This window comes from Oncorhynchus nerka, linkage group LG1 (assembly GCF_034236695.1).
Source record: "Oncorhynchus nerka isolate Pitt River linkage group LG1, Oner_Uvic_2.0, whole genome shotgun sequence".
Classification (NCBI taxonomy): Eukaryota; Metazoa; Chordata; class Actinopteri; order Salmoniformes; family Salmonidae; genus Oncorhynchus; species Oncorhynchus nerka.
The window spans coordinates 39,493,902-39,513,122 of NC_088396.1; the positions used below are offsets into that span (position 1 = coordinate 39,493,902).

General features: G+C 49.9%; 2 protein-coding genes across 2 annotated transcripts in view; one reads left to right on the forward strand and one right to left on the reverse strand.

The window, feature by feature from the left end:
- LOC115130102 (vesicle-trafficking protein SEC22a) overlaps positions 1–19,221 on the forward strand; it is an 80,001-nt gene that overhangs the window by 21,569 nt on the left and 39,211 nt on the right. The window lies entirely within an intron of this gene.
- The window catches only part of LOC115130118 (adenylate cyclase type 5), a 50,182-nt gene continuing 32,326 nt past the window's right edge, over positions 1,366–19,221 (reverse strand). The window contains exons 14-16 of the mRNA XM_029660908.2: positions 10,354–10,558; positions 10,001–10,125; positions 1,366–9,701 (exon numbers count right to left, since the gene is read on the reverse strand). Coding sequence (XP_029516768.2) covers positions 9,573–9,701; positions 10,001–10,125; positions 10,354–10,558 — 459 coding nt within the window. The 3' untranslated portion in view covers positions 1,366–9,572. The remainder of the gene's footprint in view (positions 9,702–10,000; positions 10,126–10,353; positions 10,559–19,221) is intronic.

The window sequence follows — 19,221 nt, forward strand, 5'->3', positions numbered from 1 at the left end:
CCCCTCTTTGTAAAGATTTAAATCAACATAGTTTTCGTACACAGTAAAGCCTGTTAAATGAATTGATCAGTAGGCTACAATGCCCTTTACATCCACCATCTATTCTATGGGCTTGGACTGTTTTCTCTGTAGTCTCCAGTTTATTGGGACTGTTTCCTCTGTAGTCTCCAGTTTTATTGGGACTGTTTCCTCTGTAGTCTCCAGTTTTATTGGACTGTTTCCACTGTAGTCTCCAGTTTTATTTTGACTGTTTCCTCTGTAGTCTCCAGTTTATTTTGACTGTTTCCTCTGTAGTCTCCAGTTTTATTGGGACTGTTTCCTCTAGTCTCCAGTTTATTGGGACTGTTTCCTCTGTAGTCTCCAGTTTATTTTGACTGTTTCCTCTGTAGTTTCCAGTTTTATTGGGACTGTTTCTCTAGTCTGACTGTTTCCTCTGTAGTCTCCAGTTTATTGGGACTGTTTCCTCTAGTCTCCAGTTTATTTTGACTGTTTCCTCTGTAGTCTCCAGTTTTATTGGGATTGTTTCCTCTGTAGTCTCCAGTTTTATTGGGACTGTTTCCTCTGTGGTCCAGTTTTATTGGGACTGTTTCCTCTGTAGTCTCTGTTTTATTGGGACTGTTTCCTCTGTGGTCTCCAGTTTATTTGGACTGTGGCCATTGTATTTAAGTACAGTCAGTCTTACTTGCTTAACTAAGTTAACAATTATTTATGGGAAATGTACAGAGGGGCAGATAAAATAGGCCTGTTCATATTGTAGTTTATCAGTGCTTAAGTTGTATACGTAGTCTATCTAATAACATGTATAATTCACAACCAAGGGTCATTAGTCAGGGTGCCATTTCTGACAGATTTACAGATTTACTATCACCTATATAGTGCACTACTTTTGACCAGGGCTCTTATGGGTCCTGGTCAAAAGTAGTGCACTATATAGGTGATAGGGTACTATTTGGTACGAATTCTAAATCACCATATTGCTTTCATATAGCTGTATTATTAATGAAGAAAATAGAAAGGGAGCCATTGTTTTTAGTACAGCCCATCTGTTAGGATTTGTACCAATGACAGTGTAATGCTGCCCCCCTCTGGAGATCTAGAGGAACAATTGTAGAGATCCTTTTGAATTTGTGTCCTATATGTAGATCTATCGGAACAATCAACTCGAGCAGTTCAGCGAAATGGCAGGCAAGCTGGCTGGTTAAGTTCTCCTCTTTCTATTAGTAATGTTGAAACATATTACCATTTGGATCGTCAAAGACCAAAATAAATCTATGGGTGTACATCTGAAACAACCATCCAAACATAAGGTTATAGAAGTAGAGATATATAGGATGCCACATCAAATAAAAAGGCGTTGTCAACAGGTGCCATTTTAGTGGTTTATTGAACGTAACAAAGAAAGACGCTTAGTGTTTGACATGATAGAAAGCAAAGACAACCCAAGGTTTAGTCTGGGTACCAGTCCTCTTAGCTACCACTCCTTGTGGAATGTAATAGCTGACCAGACGACAACCAGGTTATGCAAGTCCTGCCTCTGACTCAAGACACACTGATGTCATTCCTCCTCTCCGCTCCATCTAGTGAAAACCTCACGAGGTTCATCCTTTGTCCAAATATAGGGAGAGAAAGGGAGCTATGCTCCTCCCTAGCAGAGGTCTGCCCCCCTCCCCCCACCCCACAGTTTGAGAACGCACGTTAAAGGTCAATTGAGTTCAATGGCACTGTATTTTCCTTGCTCATTTTCAAAGTAGCAGAAAGTAAAGTACAATCTCAAACAACACCAATGACACAGTAAAAAAAGAGGAACTGAATGGGTTATAGCAGTAGAGTAAGATCCCTCATGTTTCCAGTGGAAGGAGGGCTTTTAGTTTGAAAAGAGTAAAGACCAGAGGATAAGGGCTCTATTTAAACCATATCATTGAAGTTGAGCGTTACATCATGAATTAAATTTAAAGTCGATGTTCCTGCTTTAAGGCGTCTGCATGCTTCCCAGCCAAAACAGTTTGGAAGAGTTTCTGCATATACACTGCTCAAAAAATAAAGGGAACACTTAAACAACACAATGTAACTCCAAGTCAATCACACTTCTGTGAAATCAAACTGTCCACTTAGGAAGCAACACATGCTGTTGTGCAAATGGAATAGACAACAGGTGGAAATTAGCAAGACACCCCCAATAAAGGAGTGGTTCTGCAGGTGGGGACCACAGACCACTTCTCAGTTCCTTTGCTTCCTGGCTGATGTTTTGGTCACTTTTGAATGCTGGTGATGCTTTCACTCTAGTGGTAGCATGAGACGGAGTCTACAACCCACACAAGTGGCTCAGGTAGTGCAGCTCATCCAGGATGGGACATCAATGCGAGCTGTGGCAAGAAGGTTTGCTGTGTCTGTCAGCGTAATGTTCAGAGCATGGAGGTGCTACCAGGAGACAGGCCAGTACATCAGGAGATGTGGAGGATGCTGTAGGAGGGCAACAACCCAGCAGCAGGACCGCTACCTCCGCCTTTGTGCAAGGAGGAGCTGGAGGAGCACTGCCAGAGCCCTGCGTAATGACCTCCAGCAGGCCACAAATGTGCATGTGTCTGCTCAAACGGTCAGAAACCGACTCCATCAGGGTGGTATGAGGGCCTGACATCCACAGGTGGGGGTTGTGCTTACAGCTCAACACCGTGCAGGACGTTTGGCATTTGTCAGAGAACACCAAGATTGGCAAATTCGCCACTTGCGCCCTGTGCTCTTCACAGATGAAAGCAGGTTCACACTAAGCACGTGACAGACGTGACAGAGCCTGGAGACGCCATGGAGAACATTCTGCTGCCTGCAACATCCTCCAGCATGACCGGTTTGGCGGTGGGTCAGTCATGGTGTGGGGTGGCATTTCTTTGGGGGGCCGCACAGCCCTCCATGTGCTCGCCAGAGGTAGCCTGACTGCCATTAGGTACCGAGATGAGATCCTCAGACCCCTTGTGAGACCATATGCTGGTGCGGTTGGCCCTGGGTTCCTCCTAATGCAAGACAATGCTAGACCTCATGTGGCTGGAGTGTGTCAGCAGTTCCTGCAAGAGGAAGGCAGTGATGCTATGGACTGGCCCGCCCGTTCCCCAGACCTGAATCCAATTGAGCACATCTGGGACATCATGTCTCGCTCCATCCACCAACGCCACGTTGCACCACAGACTGTGTAGGAGTTGGCGGATGCTTTAGTCCAGGTCTGGGAGGAGATCCCTCAGGAGACCATCCGCCACCTCATCAGGAGCATGCCCAGGCATTGTAGGGAGGTCATACAGGCACGTGGAGGCCACACACACTACTGAGTCTCATTTTGACTTGTTTTAAGGACATTTCATCAAAGTTGGATGAGCCTGTAGTGTGGTTTTCCACTTTAATTTTGAGTGTGACTCCAAATCCAGACCTCCATGGGTTGATAAATTTGATTTCCATTGATAATTTTTGTGTGATTTTGTTGTCAGCACATTCAACTATGTAAAGAAAAAAGTATTTAATAAGAATATTTCATTCATTCAGATCTAGGATGTTATTTTAGTGTTCCCTTTATTTTTTGGAGCAGTGTATTATGACGCCTTTTGTGATGTTTTTGTTCGTTTTGGACTTTGAGTTTTTAGAGGGGCTGTTCAGGCATGCTCTTAACCACTAGGCTATCTGTCACCCAGAATGAATAGAGCGCCAAGACATTCTTCCTATCCACACGTACCTCGGGGTACAAAGTGACAATCTAAACAGACAGACTGCTTCTCAAGAACTGATTGGTACCCAAATCACCAATATTGTCACTGTAAGTAGTTGTTTGATGACGGGAAAGACAAAAAAAAATTGGTTAAATTGGAATGATGACATCAGATGTAGGATAAGACAAAGATCCCACAGTATGCTGTGACACTGATGGGGCTGCTCTACCAGAAACAGATGAAGATACTACAGTATGCTGTTACACTGATGGGGCTGCTCTACCAGAAACAGATGAAGATACCACAGTATGCTGTAACACTGATGGGGCTGCTCTACCAGAAACAGATGAAGATACTACAGTATGATGTAACACTGATGGGGCTGCTCTACCAGAAACAGATGAAGATACTACAGTATGCTGTAACACTGATGGGGCTGCTCTACCAGAAACAGATGAAGATACTACAGTATGCTGTTACACTGATGGGGCTGCTCTACCAGAAACAGATGAAGATACTACAGTATGCTGTTACACTGATGGGGCTGCTCTACCAGAAACAGATGAAGATACTACAGTATGCTGTAACACTGATGGGGCTGCTCTACCAGAAACAGATGAAGATACTACAGTATGCTGTAACACTGATGGGGCTGCTCTACCAGAAACCGATGAAGATACCACAGTATGCTGTAACACTGATGGGGCTGCTCTACCAGAAACAGATGAAGATACTACAGTATGCTGTAACACTGATGGGGCTGCTCTACCAGAAACAGATGAAGATACTACAGTATGCTGTAACACTGATGGGGCTGCTCTACCAGAAACCGATGAAGATACCACAGTATGCTGTAACACTGATGGGGCTGCTCTACCAGAAACAGATGAAGATACTACAGTATGCTGTAACACTGATGGGGCTGCTCTACCAGAAACAGATGAAGATACCACAGTATGCTGTAACACTGATGGGGCTGCTCTACCAGAAACAGATGAAGATACTACAGTATGCTGTTACACTGATGGGGCTGCTCTACCAGAAACAGATGAAGATACTACAGTATGCTGTAACACTGATGGGGCTGCTCTACCAGAAACCGATGAAGATACCACAGTATGCTGTAACACTGATGGGGCTGCTCTACCAGAAACAGATGAAGATACTACAGTATGCTGTAACACTGATGGGGCTGCTCTACCAGAAACAGAAGAAGGGGGATAGGGTTTGTAAAATTCCAGTCACTCCCCAAATTCCCAGGTTTTCTAGAAATCTCTGTTGGAAGTTTACTGGATTTCCTGCTTATTCCCTCCTGATTCCGGGAATCTTCCAACCAGTATTTTAGAAAAACCCGGGAATTTTTGCAGTGTTACTGGATTATTGTGCAACCCCAATGGGGATAACAATATCCAGCAGGTCCAAGGTAAAAATGAAACATCTCCACATGGACTCCCACAAGCTGTTCCTCATATTGTTTAACATAAGGATGATGTCATCATCAGTGTAGACAAGTATAAAGGCCTCATTGGAGAATATTGGACATTCATTGGGTCATAACATCTGATTGAGCCAGGGTTGGTGGGATGGCTTCATAGAGCGCCAAATCAGTCTCTATCTATGACATGGACTGACTGCAGGGGGTTATTATGTCAGGGGATGCCTTGCCACAAGTGCAGGCAACTGCTTGATATTCAAACCAAATGTGTGGAAAAAGCAGGTGAACTAGAAAGAATGAAGAATACAGTGATGGGACAGAAAAGGAATCGTCCACCCCTTGCATGATTGTAATAGGTCTCGGTCAGCTATGTACATCCGAATACATCTTTATTTATAGATACTTCTCTCTAATATATTAATGTACAAAATATAGAATCTAAAATATCTGATAGGGTTTGGTGTTTGAGTCAAAATACAAAATGTCAAATACAAAACTTTTCGTTGACATCCTCGGTTGAAAGTGTCGTCAGTTAAAGCATGTGTGTCTATGTGCATGTATGTGTGTCTATGTGCATGTATGTGTGTCTATGTGCATGTATGTGTGGCTAGCGTATGTCTGTGTGTTGTGTAGTGTAGAGCTCTGTAAACTCACACTGAACAGAGCAGTCTCACTGGTCGTTCAAGTAGCCAGCCAGGTTAACACGGCCCACCAAGGCTCCCTACTAGAGATGAAACACACTGCTCCTTCCTATCTGACCAACTCCAGTAAAGGGTTTGATAGTGCTTCTGTGCTGGCTGGCAATGTTAGTACGTAGTGTACCCATGGTTTGGAGAATTGTAATATCTGTACCACTCAAGTATACAAAGACAGCATACATGGACTGTATGAACAAAAAACACTTTTTTCCAGATGTACTGTATGTATATATAAAGTACCAATTAAAAGTTTGAAAACAACTACTCATTCAAGGATTTTTCTTTATTTTGACTATGTTCTACATTGTAGAATAATAGTGAAGACATCAAAACTATGAAATAACACATGGAATCACGTAGTAAACAAAAAAGTGTTAAAATCATAACATATTTTATATTTGAGATTCTTCAAAGTAGCCACCCTTTTGCCTTGACAGCTTTGCATTCTCTCAACCAGCTTCATGAGATAGCCATCTGGAATGCATTTCAAATAGCAGGTGTGCCTTGTTAAGTTAATTTGTGGAATTTCTTTCCTCCTTAATGCGTCTGAGCCAATCAGTTGTGTTGTGACAAGGTAGGGGTGGTATACAGAAGCTAGCCCTATTTGGTAAAAGACCAAGTCCATATTATGCCAAGAACAGCTCAAATAAGCAAAGAGAAATGACAGTCAATCATTACTTTAAGACATGGTCAGTCAATATGGAAAATCTAAAGAACTTTGAACATTTCTTGAAGTGCAGTCGCAAAAACCATTAAGCGCTATGATGAAACTGGCTCTCATGAGCACCGCCACAGGAAAGGAAGACCCAGAGTTACCTCTAATGAATTTATCCTCCGCAGCAGAGTTACCAGCCTCAGAAATCGACAATTAACTGCACCCCACAGAGTTCAAGTAACAGACACATCTCAACATCAACTGTTCAGAGGAGTCAAGCCTTCATGGTCGAATTGCTGCAAAGAAACCACTACTAAAGGACACCAATAATAAGAGACTTGCTTGGGCCAAGAAACATAAGCAATGGGCATTAGACCGGTGGAAATCTGTCCTTTGGTCTGATGAGTCCATATTTGAGATTTTTGGTTCCAACCGCCGTGTCTTTGAGATGTTCTCCGCATGTGTGGTTCCTATTTATTCAGAATTCAAGGCACACTTAACCAGCATGGCTACCACAGCATTCTGCAGCGATATACCATCCCATCTGCTTTGCGCTTAGTGTGACTATCATTTGTTTTTCAACAGGACAATGACCCAACACACCTGTGTAAGGGTTGTGTAAGGGCTATTTAACCAAGAAGGAGAGTGATGGAGTGCTGCATCAGATGACCTGACCTCCACAATCACCCGACCTCAAACCAATTGAAATGGTTTGGGATGAGTTGGACTGCAGAGTGAAGGAAAAGCAGACAACAAGTGCTCAGCATATGTGGGAACCCCTGTTGGAAAAGGATTCCTTGTGAAGGTGGTTGAGAGAATGCCAAGAGTGTGCAAAGTTGTCATCAAGTCAAAGGGTGGCTACTTTGAAGAATCTAAAATATATTTTATTTGTTTAACAATTTTTTGGTTACTACATGATTCCCTTTGTGTTATTTCATAGTTTTGATGTTTTCACTATTATTGTACAATGCAGAAAATAGTAAAAATGAAGCAAATCTTGAATGAGTAGGTGTACTGTACTGGTACTGTATATACAGTACATTCTGAAAGTATTCTGCCCCCTAGACTTTTCCACATTCTGTTACATACAGCCTTATTCTAAAATTGGATTCAATAGTTTTTCCCCCTCATCAATCTACACACAATAAGGCATAAGGACAAAGCAAAAAGCAGGTTTGGATTTTTTTTTGGGGGGGGGGGGAATGGGAATATCACATTTACATAAGTATTCCGACCCTTTTACGCAGTACTTTGTTGAAGCACCTTTGACAGTGATTACAGCCTCAAGTTTTCTTGGGTATGACGCTGCAAACTTGGCACACCTATATTTGGGGAGTTCTCCCATTTTTTTCTCTCAGCAGATCATCTCAAGCTCTGTCAGGTTGGATGGGGAACGTGGCTGCACAGTTATTTTCAGGTCTCCAGAGATGTTTGATCAGGTTCAAGTCCGTGCTCTGGCTGGGCCACTCAAGGACATTCAGAGACTTGTCCCAAAGCCACTCATTGGCTGTGTGCTTAATGTCGTTGTCCTGTTGAAAAGTAAACCTTCGCCCCAGCCTGAGGTCCTGAGCGCTCTGGACCAGGTTTTCATCAAGGATCTCTCTGTACTTTGCTCCGGTCATCTTTCCCTCGTTCCTGAATAGTCTCCCAGTCACTGCCGCGGAAAAACATCGCCACAGCATGATGCTGCCACCACCATGCTTCACCGTAGGGATGGTATTGGCCAGGTGATGAGCGGTGCCTGGTTTCCTCCAGACATGATGCTTGGCATTCAGGCCAAATAATATTTTTTCTCATGGTCTGAGAGTCCATTAGGTGGCTTTTGACAGCCCGCTTGGAGATACCCCGATTGCTCAGTTTGGCTGGGTGGCCAGCTCTAAGGAAGAGTCTTGGTGGTTCCAAACTTCTTCCATTTAATAATGTTTGAGGCCACTGTGTTCTTGAGGACCTTCACTGCTGCAGAAATGTTTTGCTACCCTTCCCCAGATCTGTGCCTCGACACAATCCTGTCTCTGAGCTCTACGGACAATTCCTTCAACCTCATGGCTTGGGTTTTGCTCTGACATGCACTGTCAACTTTGGGATCTTATATAGACAGATGTGTGCCTTTTCCAAATGACGTCCAATCAATTGGATTTACCACAGGTGGACTCCAAGTTCAAAAACATCTCAAGGATGATCAATGGAAACAGGATTTACCTTATCTCAAGGGTCTGAATACTTACGTAAATAAGGTTTTGTCCGTTTTTTATTTTGAATACATTTGCAAACATTTCTAAAAACCTGGTTTGGCTTTGTCGTTATGGGTTATTGTGTGTAGACTGATGAGGACATGTTTTATTTCAGCCATTTTAGAAAAAGTCCACAATAAAATGTGGAAAGGCGAAGGGGCCTGAATACTTTCAGAATGTTTTACGTGTTTATATGGGTTTCAGTGTCTTCATGCAGGTTTTGTTTAGAGCGACTTGGATCTTTCAGCAGAATGTCTATGAAGACACACATATTGGATCGATTTCCTCAGAAAACCTTAGAGATCTACAGTACTGCGAGATGATTGGCTTTTAGCCGTTCCTTAACTCACACTATGACCTATAGAAATAAGACCTTGAGAGGATGCTGCTGTCACAATGTGTCTCTCTGCTGTAGTCTGATGGGATTTCTTTGGTCTCTTCAGCGAACCCAGGCCCTCTAAGCTCCTCCCTGTCTCTTTCCCCCAAGCCGAGAGGAGGCTGGGTGGGGTCTCCTTCACTCTGGTCCAATTGGAGGCTGACCTCTGCAGGTAGGGAGGAGATAAACCTAGGACAAGGGGTGTTGGTGGGGGGCAGTCAGTTCCCCAAGCTAACACAGGTCCATGAGCCTGCTCGTCAAAGACGCGGGGGGGGAGGGGTCAGCCCCCTTTAGTCCAATCACCCTTCTCCTCTCAGCCTTTTCCTGCACCAGTGTCAGTCTGTTACTGGGGCTGCTTCTGAATAGGCTGTGTCTGAAATGGCACCCAATTTCCTATATAGTGCACTACTTTTCAACAGAGCCCTATGTCCCTGGTCAAAGGTAGTGTACTATATAGGGAATAGGTTTCCATTTGGGACACAGCCTGGGTGTTAACTGCTGGGAGGTCCTCCAGTGAGGAAGTAGGTCTGCATTTCTCCTTTACCCTTCACCTTGACGAGGCCTCGGCACTCTAGTGTGTAGTTATAGGAGTTCAGCACGTTGTACAGGTCAGAGGTCACCTGGTGGGAGAAAGGCCAGAGGAAGGAGAGAGAGAGGAAAAGAAAGGTAGTCATGAAGTCACACAGAGGAGTGTTCACATATCTTGATCATAAGCACACTACCTGCCATTTCACACTGCCAAATGCTAATATTCTAAAAGATGGACACAAGGTTAAAGAAAGAGTGCACACTGCAAGCTATGCTTCCATGTGCTTTACTGACGATGTTTCCACCCTTAGGTCTTCATCATAGTTATAATAAAGTCACAATAGAAATGATTGGTGTGTTATCAGTTTCTTCTGTGCTGTGTCTGAGTTACCTGGATCCGCTCAGGTACACCGGTGCTGTCCATGCGGCTGGCCACGTTGACGGTATTCCCCCAGATGTCATACTGGGGCTTCCTGGCCCCGATCACCCCAGCCACCACCGGACCCATGTTCAGACCTGCACCGGTGGACAGGGACATGGTCCAGCATGTTTTTAACAATATATACAGTATGTTCAATATACATTTTTTATCAGTCAGCAGACTTTTCCCTGGTGAGGTCACATTAATTCCATTACTCATTATAGATTTTGTGAGGCACTACTGCTTAAGGATATCGTTCTTCTCATGAATTCACATCAAAATGAACAAGGCAACAAAATGATCTTTCCCAGAGGCAGCTTTACCGATCTTCATCTTGAAGTTATTGAAGGAGTGTTCGTTAATGTACTTCATCTGATCCATGAGTCTCATGGCGTAGTCTGCGAGGGCTCTGATGTGCGAGCGGCCTTCCTTGTCGTAGGTAGAGTCGTTGAGGCCAGAGGCTGCCATGTAGGTACTGCCGATGGTCTTTATCTTCTCCAGCTGGCGGAACTGGTCCTCACTGATGATCTGGGGGGAGAGGAGGACAATAGGGATGTGAAAGACATTTACTAGTTAGTTAACTTGGGTTAATAGCATTGATATTGTTAGCTCTATTTCAACATAACAGGGTCCAATAATAGTCACTAGTGCCAATACTGTAGTAATATTACGAGTAATGGGACAGAACATATGGTCAGTGTAAACACACAGAGAGAGAGAGAGAGAGAAAGGCCCCTCTCACCTTGTTAAATTCTGTGGTAATCTCAATGAGCAGGTGGACACTCCACTCCCTCTCTTCATCTCTCCCCTTCCCCCCATCCTCATACCTCTCTCCCTCCGCCCATCCACATATCCATCTCCTCCCTTCCACATATCTCTCACCATCCTCATACCTCTATCCTCCCATTATCATATCTTCCTCATACCTCTATCCTCCTCCCCATCCTCATACCTCTCTCTTCTCCCCATCCTCATACCTCTCTCCTCCTTCCCCATCCCTCTCTTCCTTCCCCATCCCTCTCCTCCTCCCCCATCCTCACAACTTTAACTCTACTCCCCATCCTCATACCTCTCTCCTCCTCCTCATCCCTCTCTCCTCTTTCCCCCTCCTCATACCTCTCTACTCCCATCCTCATTCCTCCCCCATCCTCTCTCCTCCTCCCCATCCCCATCTCTCTCCTCCTTCCCCATCCTCACACCTCTCTCCTCCCCCCATCCTCATACCTCTCTCCTCCTCCCCCATCCTCATACCTCTCTCCCTCCGCCCATCCACATATCCATCTCCTCCCTTCCACATATCTCTCACCATCCTCATACCTCTATCCTCCCATTATCATATCTTCCTCATACCTCTATCCTCCTCCCCATCCTCATACCTCTCTCCTCCTTCCCCATCCCTCTCCTCCTCCCCCATCCTCACAACTTTAACTCTACTCCCCATCCTCATACCTCTCTCCTCCTCCTCATCCCTCTCTCCTCTTTTTCCCCCTCCTCATACCTCTCTACTCCCATCCTCATTCCTCCCCATCCTCTCTCCTCCTCCCATCCCCATCTCTCTCCTCCTTCCCCATCCTCACACCTCTCTCCTCCCCATCCTCATACCTCTCTCCTCCCCCATCCTCATACCTCTCTCCTCCTCCCCCATCCTCATACCTCTCTCCTCCTCCCCCCATCCCTCTCCTCCCCCAACCCCATCTCTCTCCTCCCCATCCTCACACCTCTCTCCTCCTCCCCATCCTCACACCTCTCTCCTCCTCCTCCCCATCCTCACACCTCTCTCCTCCTTCCCATCCTCACCTCTCTCCTCCTCCCCATCCTCACCTCTCTCCCTCCTCCCCATCCTCATACCACTCTCCTCCTCCCCATCCTCACACCTCTCTCCTCCTCCCCATCCTCACACCTCTCTCCTCCCCATCCTCATACCTCTCTCCTCCTCCCCCCATTCTCACACCTCTCTCCTCCTCCCCCATTCTCACCTCTCTCCTCCTCCCCATTCTCACACCTCTCTCCTCCTCCCCATTCTCACACCTCTCTCCTCCTCCCCATTCTCATACCTCTCTCCTCCCCCATCCTCATACCTCTCTCCCTCTGCCCATCCTCACACCTCTCTCCCCATTCTCATACCTCTCTCCTCCTCCCGCATTCTCATACCTCTCCCCTCCTCCCCCATCCTCACCTCTCTCCTCCTCCCCCATCCTCATACATCTCTCCTCCTCCCCGCATTCTCATACCTCTCCCCTCCTCCCCCATCCTCACACCTCTCTCCTCCCCCATTCTCACACCTCTCTCCTCCTCCCCCATCCTCATACCTCTCTCCCTCTGCCCATCCTCACACCTCTCTCCCCATTCTCACCTCTCTCCCCATTCTCATACCTCTCTCCCCATTCTCATACCTCTCTCCCCATTCTCATACCTCTCTCCCCATTCTCATACCTCTCTCCCCATTCTCATACCTCTCTCCCCATCCTCATACCTCTCTCCCCATCCTCATACCTCTCTCCTCCTCCTCACACCTCTCTCCTCCTCCTCACACCTCTCTCCTCCTCCCCGCATTCTCATACCTCTCTCCTCCTCCCCGCATTCTCATACCTCTCTCCTCCTCCTCATACCTCTCTCCTCCTCCTCATACCTCTCTCCTCCTTCTCATACCTCTCTCCTCCTCCTCATACCTCTCTCCTCCTCCCCGCATTCTCATACGTCTCTCCTCCTCCTCATACCTCTCTCCTCCTCCTCATACCTCTCTCCTCCTCCTCATACCTCTCTCCTCCTCCTCATACCTCTCTCCTCCTCCTTATACCTCTCTCCTCCTCCTCATACCTCTCTCCTCCTCCTCATACCTCTCTCCTCCTCCTCATACCTCTCTCCTCCTCCTCATACCTCTCTCCTCCTCCTCATACCTCTCTCTCCTCCTCCTCATACCTCTCTCCTCCTCCCCCATCCTCATACCTCTCCCCTCCTCCCCCAACCCCATCTCTCTCCTCCTCCCCATTCTCACACCTCTCTCCTCCCCATTCTCACCTCTCCTCCTCCCCCATCCTCACACCTCTCTCCTCCTCCCCATCCTCACACCTCTCTCCTCCTCCTCCCCATCCTCACACCTCTCTCCTCCTTCCCATCCTCACACCTCTCTCCTCCTCCCCATCCTCATACCTCTCTCCTCCTCCCCATCCTCACCTCTCTCCTCCTCCCCATCCTCACACCTCTCTCCTCCTCCCCCCATTCTCACACCTCTCTCCTCCTCCCCCATTCTCACCTCTCTCCTCCTCCCCCATTCTCACACCTCTCTCCTCCTCCCCATTCTCACACCTCTCTCCTCCTCCCCATTCTCACACCTCTCTCCTCCTCCCCATTCTCATACCTCTCTCCTCCCCCATCCTCATACCTCTCTCCCTCTGCCCATCCTCACACCTCTCTCCCCATTCTCATACCTCTCTCCTCCTCCCCGCATTCTCATACCTCTCCCCTCCTCCCCCATCCTCACACCTCTCTCCTCCTCCCCCATCCTCATACCTCTCTCCTCCTCCCCCATTCTCATACCTCTCCCCTCCTCCCCCATCCTCACACCTCTCTCCTCCTCCCCCATTCTCACACCTCTCTCCTCCTCCCCCATCCTCATACCTCTCTCCCTCTGCCCATCCTCATACCTCTCTCCCTCTGCCCATCCTCACACCTCTCTCCCCATTCTCATACTCTCTCCCCATTCTCATACCCTCTCCCCATTCTCATACCTCTCTCCCCATTCTCATACCTCTCTCCCCATTCTCATACCTCTCTCCCCATCCTCATACCTCTCTCCCCATCCTCATACCTCTCTCCCCATCCTCATACCTCTCTCCCCATCCTCATACCTCTCTCCTCCTCCCCGCATTCTCATACCTCTCTCCTCCTCCCGCATTCTCATACCTCTCTCCTCCTCCCCGCATTCTCATACCTCTCTCCTCCTCCCCGCATTCTCATACCTCTCTCCTCCTCCTCATACCTCTCTCCTCCTCCTCTCCTCTCTCCTCCTCCTCATACCTCTCTCCTCCTCCCCGCATTCTCATACCTCTCTCCTCCTCCTCATACCTCTCTCCTCCTCCTCCATACCTCTCTCCTCCTCCTCTTACCTCTCTCCTCCTCCTCATACCTCTCTCCTCCTCCTTATACCTCTCTCCTCCTCCTCATACCTCTCTCCTCCTCCTCATACCTCTCTCCTCCTCCTCATACCTCTCTCCTCCTCCCCCCATCCTCACACCTCTCTCCTCCTCCCCCCATCCTCCACCTCTCTCCTCCTCCCCATTCTCACACCTCTCCCCTCCTCCCCATCCTCACCTCTCTCCTCCTCCCCATCCTCACACCTCTCTCCTCCTCCCCATCCTCACACCTCTCTCCTCCTCCCCATTCTCATACTCTCTCTCCTCCTCCCCCATTCTCATACCTCTCTCCTCCTCCCCACATTCTCATACCTCTCTCCTCCTCCCCCATCCTCATACCTCTCTCCCTCTGCCCATCCTCACCTCTCTCCTCCTCCCCATCCTCACACCTCTCTCCTCCTCCCCCATCCTCACACCTCTCTCCCCATTCTCATACCTCTCTCCCCATTCTCATACCTCTCTCCCCATTCTCATACCTCTCTCCCCATTCTCATACCTCTCTCCCCCATCCTCATACCTCTCTCCTCCTCCTCCACCCTCTCCTCCTCCCCGCATTCTCATACCTCTCTCCTCCTCCCCGCATTCTCATACCTCTCTCCTCCTCCCCGCATTCTCATACCTCTCTCCTCCTCCTCATACCTCTCTCCTCCTCCTCATACCTCTCTCCTCCTCCCCGCATTCTCATACCTCTCTCCTCCTCCTCATACCTCTCTCCTCCTCCTCATACCTCTCTCCTCCTCCTCATACCTCTCTCCTCCTCCTTATACCTCTCTCCTCCTCCTCATACCTCTCTCCTCATCCCCGCATTCTCACACCTCTCTCCTCCTCCTATCCTCACACCTCTCCTCCCCCCATCCTCACACCTCTCTCCTCCTCCCCCCATCCTCACACCTCTCTCCTCCTCCCCATCCTCACACCTCTCTCCTCCTCCCCATCCTCACACCTCTCTCCTCCTCCCCGTCCTCACCTCTCTCCTCCTCCCCATTCTCACACCTCTCTCCTCCTCCCCATTCTCATACCTCTCTCCCTCTGCCCATCCTCACCTCTCTCCCTCTGCCCATCCTCACACCTCTCTCCCTCTGCCCATCCTCACACCTCTCTCCCCATTCTCATACCTCTCTCCCCATTCTCATACCTCTCTCCCCATTCTCATACCTCTCTCCTCCTCCCCGCATTCTCACACCTCTCTCCTCCTCCCCCATCCTCATACCTCTCTCCCTCTGCCCATCCTCATACCTCTCTCCCTCTGCCCATCCTCACACCTCTCTCCCCATTCTCTCATACCTCTCTCCCCATTCTCATACCTCTCTCCCCATTCTCATACCTCTCTCCCCATTCTCATACCTCTCTCCCCATTCTCATACCTCTCTCCCCATTCTCATACCTCTCTCCCCATCCTCATACCTCTCTCCCCATCCTCATACCTCTCTCCCCATCCTCATACCTCTCTCCTCCTCCCCGCATTCTCATACCTCTCTCCTCCTCCCCGCATTCTCATACCTCTCTCCTCCCCCATTCTCATACCTCTCTCTCCCCCGCATTCTCATACCTCTCTCCTCCTCCTCATACCTCTCTCCTCCCTCCTCATACCTCTCTCCTCCTCCCTCATACCTCTCTCCTCCTCCTCATACATCTCTCCTCCTCCTCATACCTCTCTCCTCCTCCTTATACCTCTCTCCTCCTCCTCATACCTCTCTCCTCCTCCTCATACCTCTCTCCTCCTCCCCCATTCTCATACCTCTCTCCTCCTCCCCGCATTCTCACACCTCTCTCCTCCTCCCACCATCCTCACACCTCTCTCCTCCTCCCCCATCCTCACACCTCTCTCCTCCTCCCCATTCTCACACCTCTCTCCTCCTCCCCATCCTCACACCTCTCTCCTCCTCCCCATCCTCACACCTCTCTCCTCCTCCCCATCCTCACACTCTCTCCTCCTCCCCACATTCTCATACCTCTCTCCTCCTCCCCCATTCTCATACCTCTCTCCTCCTCCCCCATCCTCATACCTCTCTCCCTCTGCCCATCCTCACACCTCTCTCCTCCTCCCCCCATTCTCCTCTCTCCTCCTCCCCCATTCTCACACCTCTCTCCTCCTCCCACCATCCTCACACCTCTCTCCTCCTCCCCCATCCTCACACCTCTCTCCTCCTCCCCATTCTCACACCTCTCTCCTCCTCCCCATCCTCACACCTCTCTCCTCCTCCCCATCCTCACACCTCTCTCCTCCTCCCCATCCTCACACCTCTCTCCTCCTCCCCATTCTCATACCTCTCTCCTCCTCCCCACATTCTCATACCTCTCTCCTCCTCCCCACATTCTCATACCTCTCTCCTCCTCCCCCATCCTCATACCTCTCTCCCTCTGCCCATCCTCACACCTCTCTCCTCCTCCCCCATCCTCACACCTCTCTCCTCCTCCCCCCATCCTCACACCTCTCTCCTCCTCCCCCCATCCTCACACCTCTCTCCCCATTCTCATACCTCTCTCCCCATTCTCATACCTCTCTCCCCATTCTCATACCTCTCTCCCCATCCTCATACCTCTCTCCCCATCCTCATACCTCTCTCCTCCTCCTCACACCTCTCTCCTCCTCCCCGCATTCTCATACCTCTCTCCTCCTCCCCGCATTCTCATACCTCTCTCCTCCTCCCCGCATTCTCATACCTCTCTCCTCCTCCTCATACCTCTCTCCTCCTCCTCATACCTCTCTCCTCCTCCCCGCATTCTCATACCTCTCCTCCTCCTCATACCTCTCTCCTCCTCCTCATACCTCTCTCCTCCTCCTCATACCTCTCTCCTCCTCCTATACCTCTCTCCTCCTCCTCAAACCTCTCTCCTCATCCCGCATTCTCAAACCTCTCTCCTCATCCCCGCATTCTCACACCTCTCTCCTCCTCCCCATCCTCACACCTCTCTCCTCCTCCCCCATCCTCACACCTCTCTCCTCCTCCCCCTTCCTCACCTCTCTCCTCCTCCCCATCCTCACCTCTCTCCTCCTCCCCATCCTCACACCTCTCTCCTCCTCCCCGTCCTCACACCTCTCTCCTCCTCCCCATTCTCACACACTCTCTCCTCCTCCCCATTCTCACACCTCTCTCCCTCTGCCCATCCTCACACCTCTCTCCTCCTCCCCCATCCTCACACCTCTCCTCCTCCCCCAACCTCACACCTCTCTCCCTCTGCCCATCCTCACACCTCTCTCCCTCTGCCCATCCTCACACCTCTCTCCCTCTGCCCATCCTCACACCTCTCTCCCTCTGCCCATCCCTCACACCTCTCTCCCCATTCTCATACCTCTCTCCCCATTCTCATACCCCTCTCCCCATTCTCATACCTCTCTCCCCATTCTCATACCTCTCTCCCCATTCTCATACCTCTCTCCTCCTCTCGCATTCTCATACCGCTCCCCTCCTCCCCCCATCCTCACACCTCTCTCCCTCTGCCCATCCTCACACCTCTCTCCTCCTCCCCATCCTCACACCTCTCTCCTCCTCCCCCATCCTCACACCTCTCTCCCTCTGCCCATCCTCACACCTCTCTCCCTACCCATCCTCACACCTCTCTCCCTCTGCCCATCCCACACCTCTCTCCCTCTGCCCATCCTCACACCTCTCTCCTCTGCCCATCCTCACCTCTCTCCCTCTGCCCATCCTCACACCTCTCTCCCTCTGCCCATCCTCACACCTCTCTCCCTCTGCCCATCCTCACACCTCTCTCCCTCTGCCCATCCTCGCACCTCTCTCCCCATTCTCATACCTCTCTCCCCATTCTCATACCCCTCTCCCCATTCTCATACCTCTCTCCCCATTCTCATACCTCTCTCCCCATTCTCATACCTCTCTCCCCATTCTCCCTCTCTCCTCCTCCCCACATTCTCATACCGCTCCCCTCCTCCCCCATCCTCACACCTCTCTCCCTCTGCCCATCCTCACACTCTCTCCTCCTCCCCATCCTCACACTCTCTCCTCCTCCCCCATCCTCACACCTCTCTCCCTCTGCCCATCCTCACACCTCTCTCCTCTACCCATCCTCACACCTCTCTCCCTCTGCCCATCCTCACACCTCTCTCCTCTGCCCATCCTCACACCTCTCTCCCTCTGCCCATCCTCACACCTCTCCCTCTGCCCATCCTCACACCTCTCTCCCTCTGCCCATCCTCACACCTCTCTCCCTCTGCCCATCCTCACACCTCTCTCCTCTGCCCATCCTCACACCTCTCCCTCTGCCCATCCTCACACCTCTCTCCCTCTGCCCATCCTCACACCTCTCTCCCTCTACCCATCCTCACACCTCTCTCCCTCTACCCATCCTCACACCTCTCCCTCTGCCCATCCTCACACCTCTCTCCCTCTGCCCATCCTCACACCTCTCTCCCTCTGCCCATCTCTCACACCTCTCTCCCTCTGCCCATCCTCACACCTCTCTCCCTCTGCCCATCCTCACACTCTCTCCTCTGCCCATCATCACACCTCTCTCCCCATTCTCATACCTCTCTCCCCATTCTCATACCTCTCTCCCCATTCTCATACCTCTCTCCCCATTCTCATACCTCTCTCCTCCCCGCATTCTCATACCTCTCCCTCCTCCCCCATCCTCACACTCTCTCCTCCCCATCCTCATACCTCTCTCCTCCTCCCGCATTCTCATACTCTCTCCTCCTCCCCGCATTCTCACACCTCTCTCCTCCTCCTCATACCTCTCTCCTCCTCCTCATACCTCTCTCCTCCTCCCCGCATTCTCATACCTCTCTCCTCCTCCTCATACCTCTCTCCTCCTCCCCATTCTCACACCTCTCTCCTCCTCCCCCCATTCTCACACCTCACCTCCTCCTCCCCCATCCTCATACCTCTCTCCCTCTGCCCATCCTCACACCTCTCCTCCTCCCCCATCCTCACACCTCTCTCCTCCTCCCCCATCTCACACCTCTCTCCTCCTCCTCCCCATCCTCACACCTCTCTCCTCTGCCCATCCTCACACCTCTCTCTCTCTACCCATCCTCACACCTCTCTCCCTCTGCCCATCCTCACACCTCTCTCCCTCTGCCCATCCTCACACCTC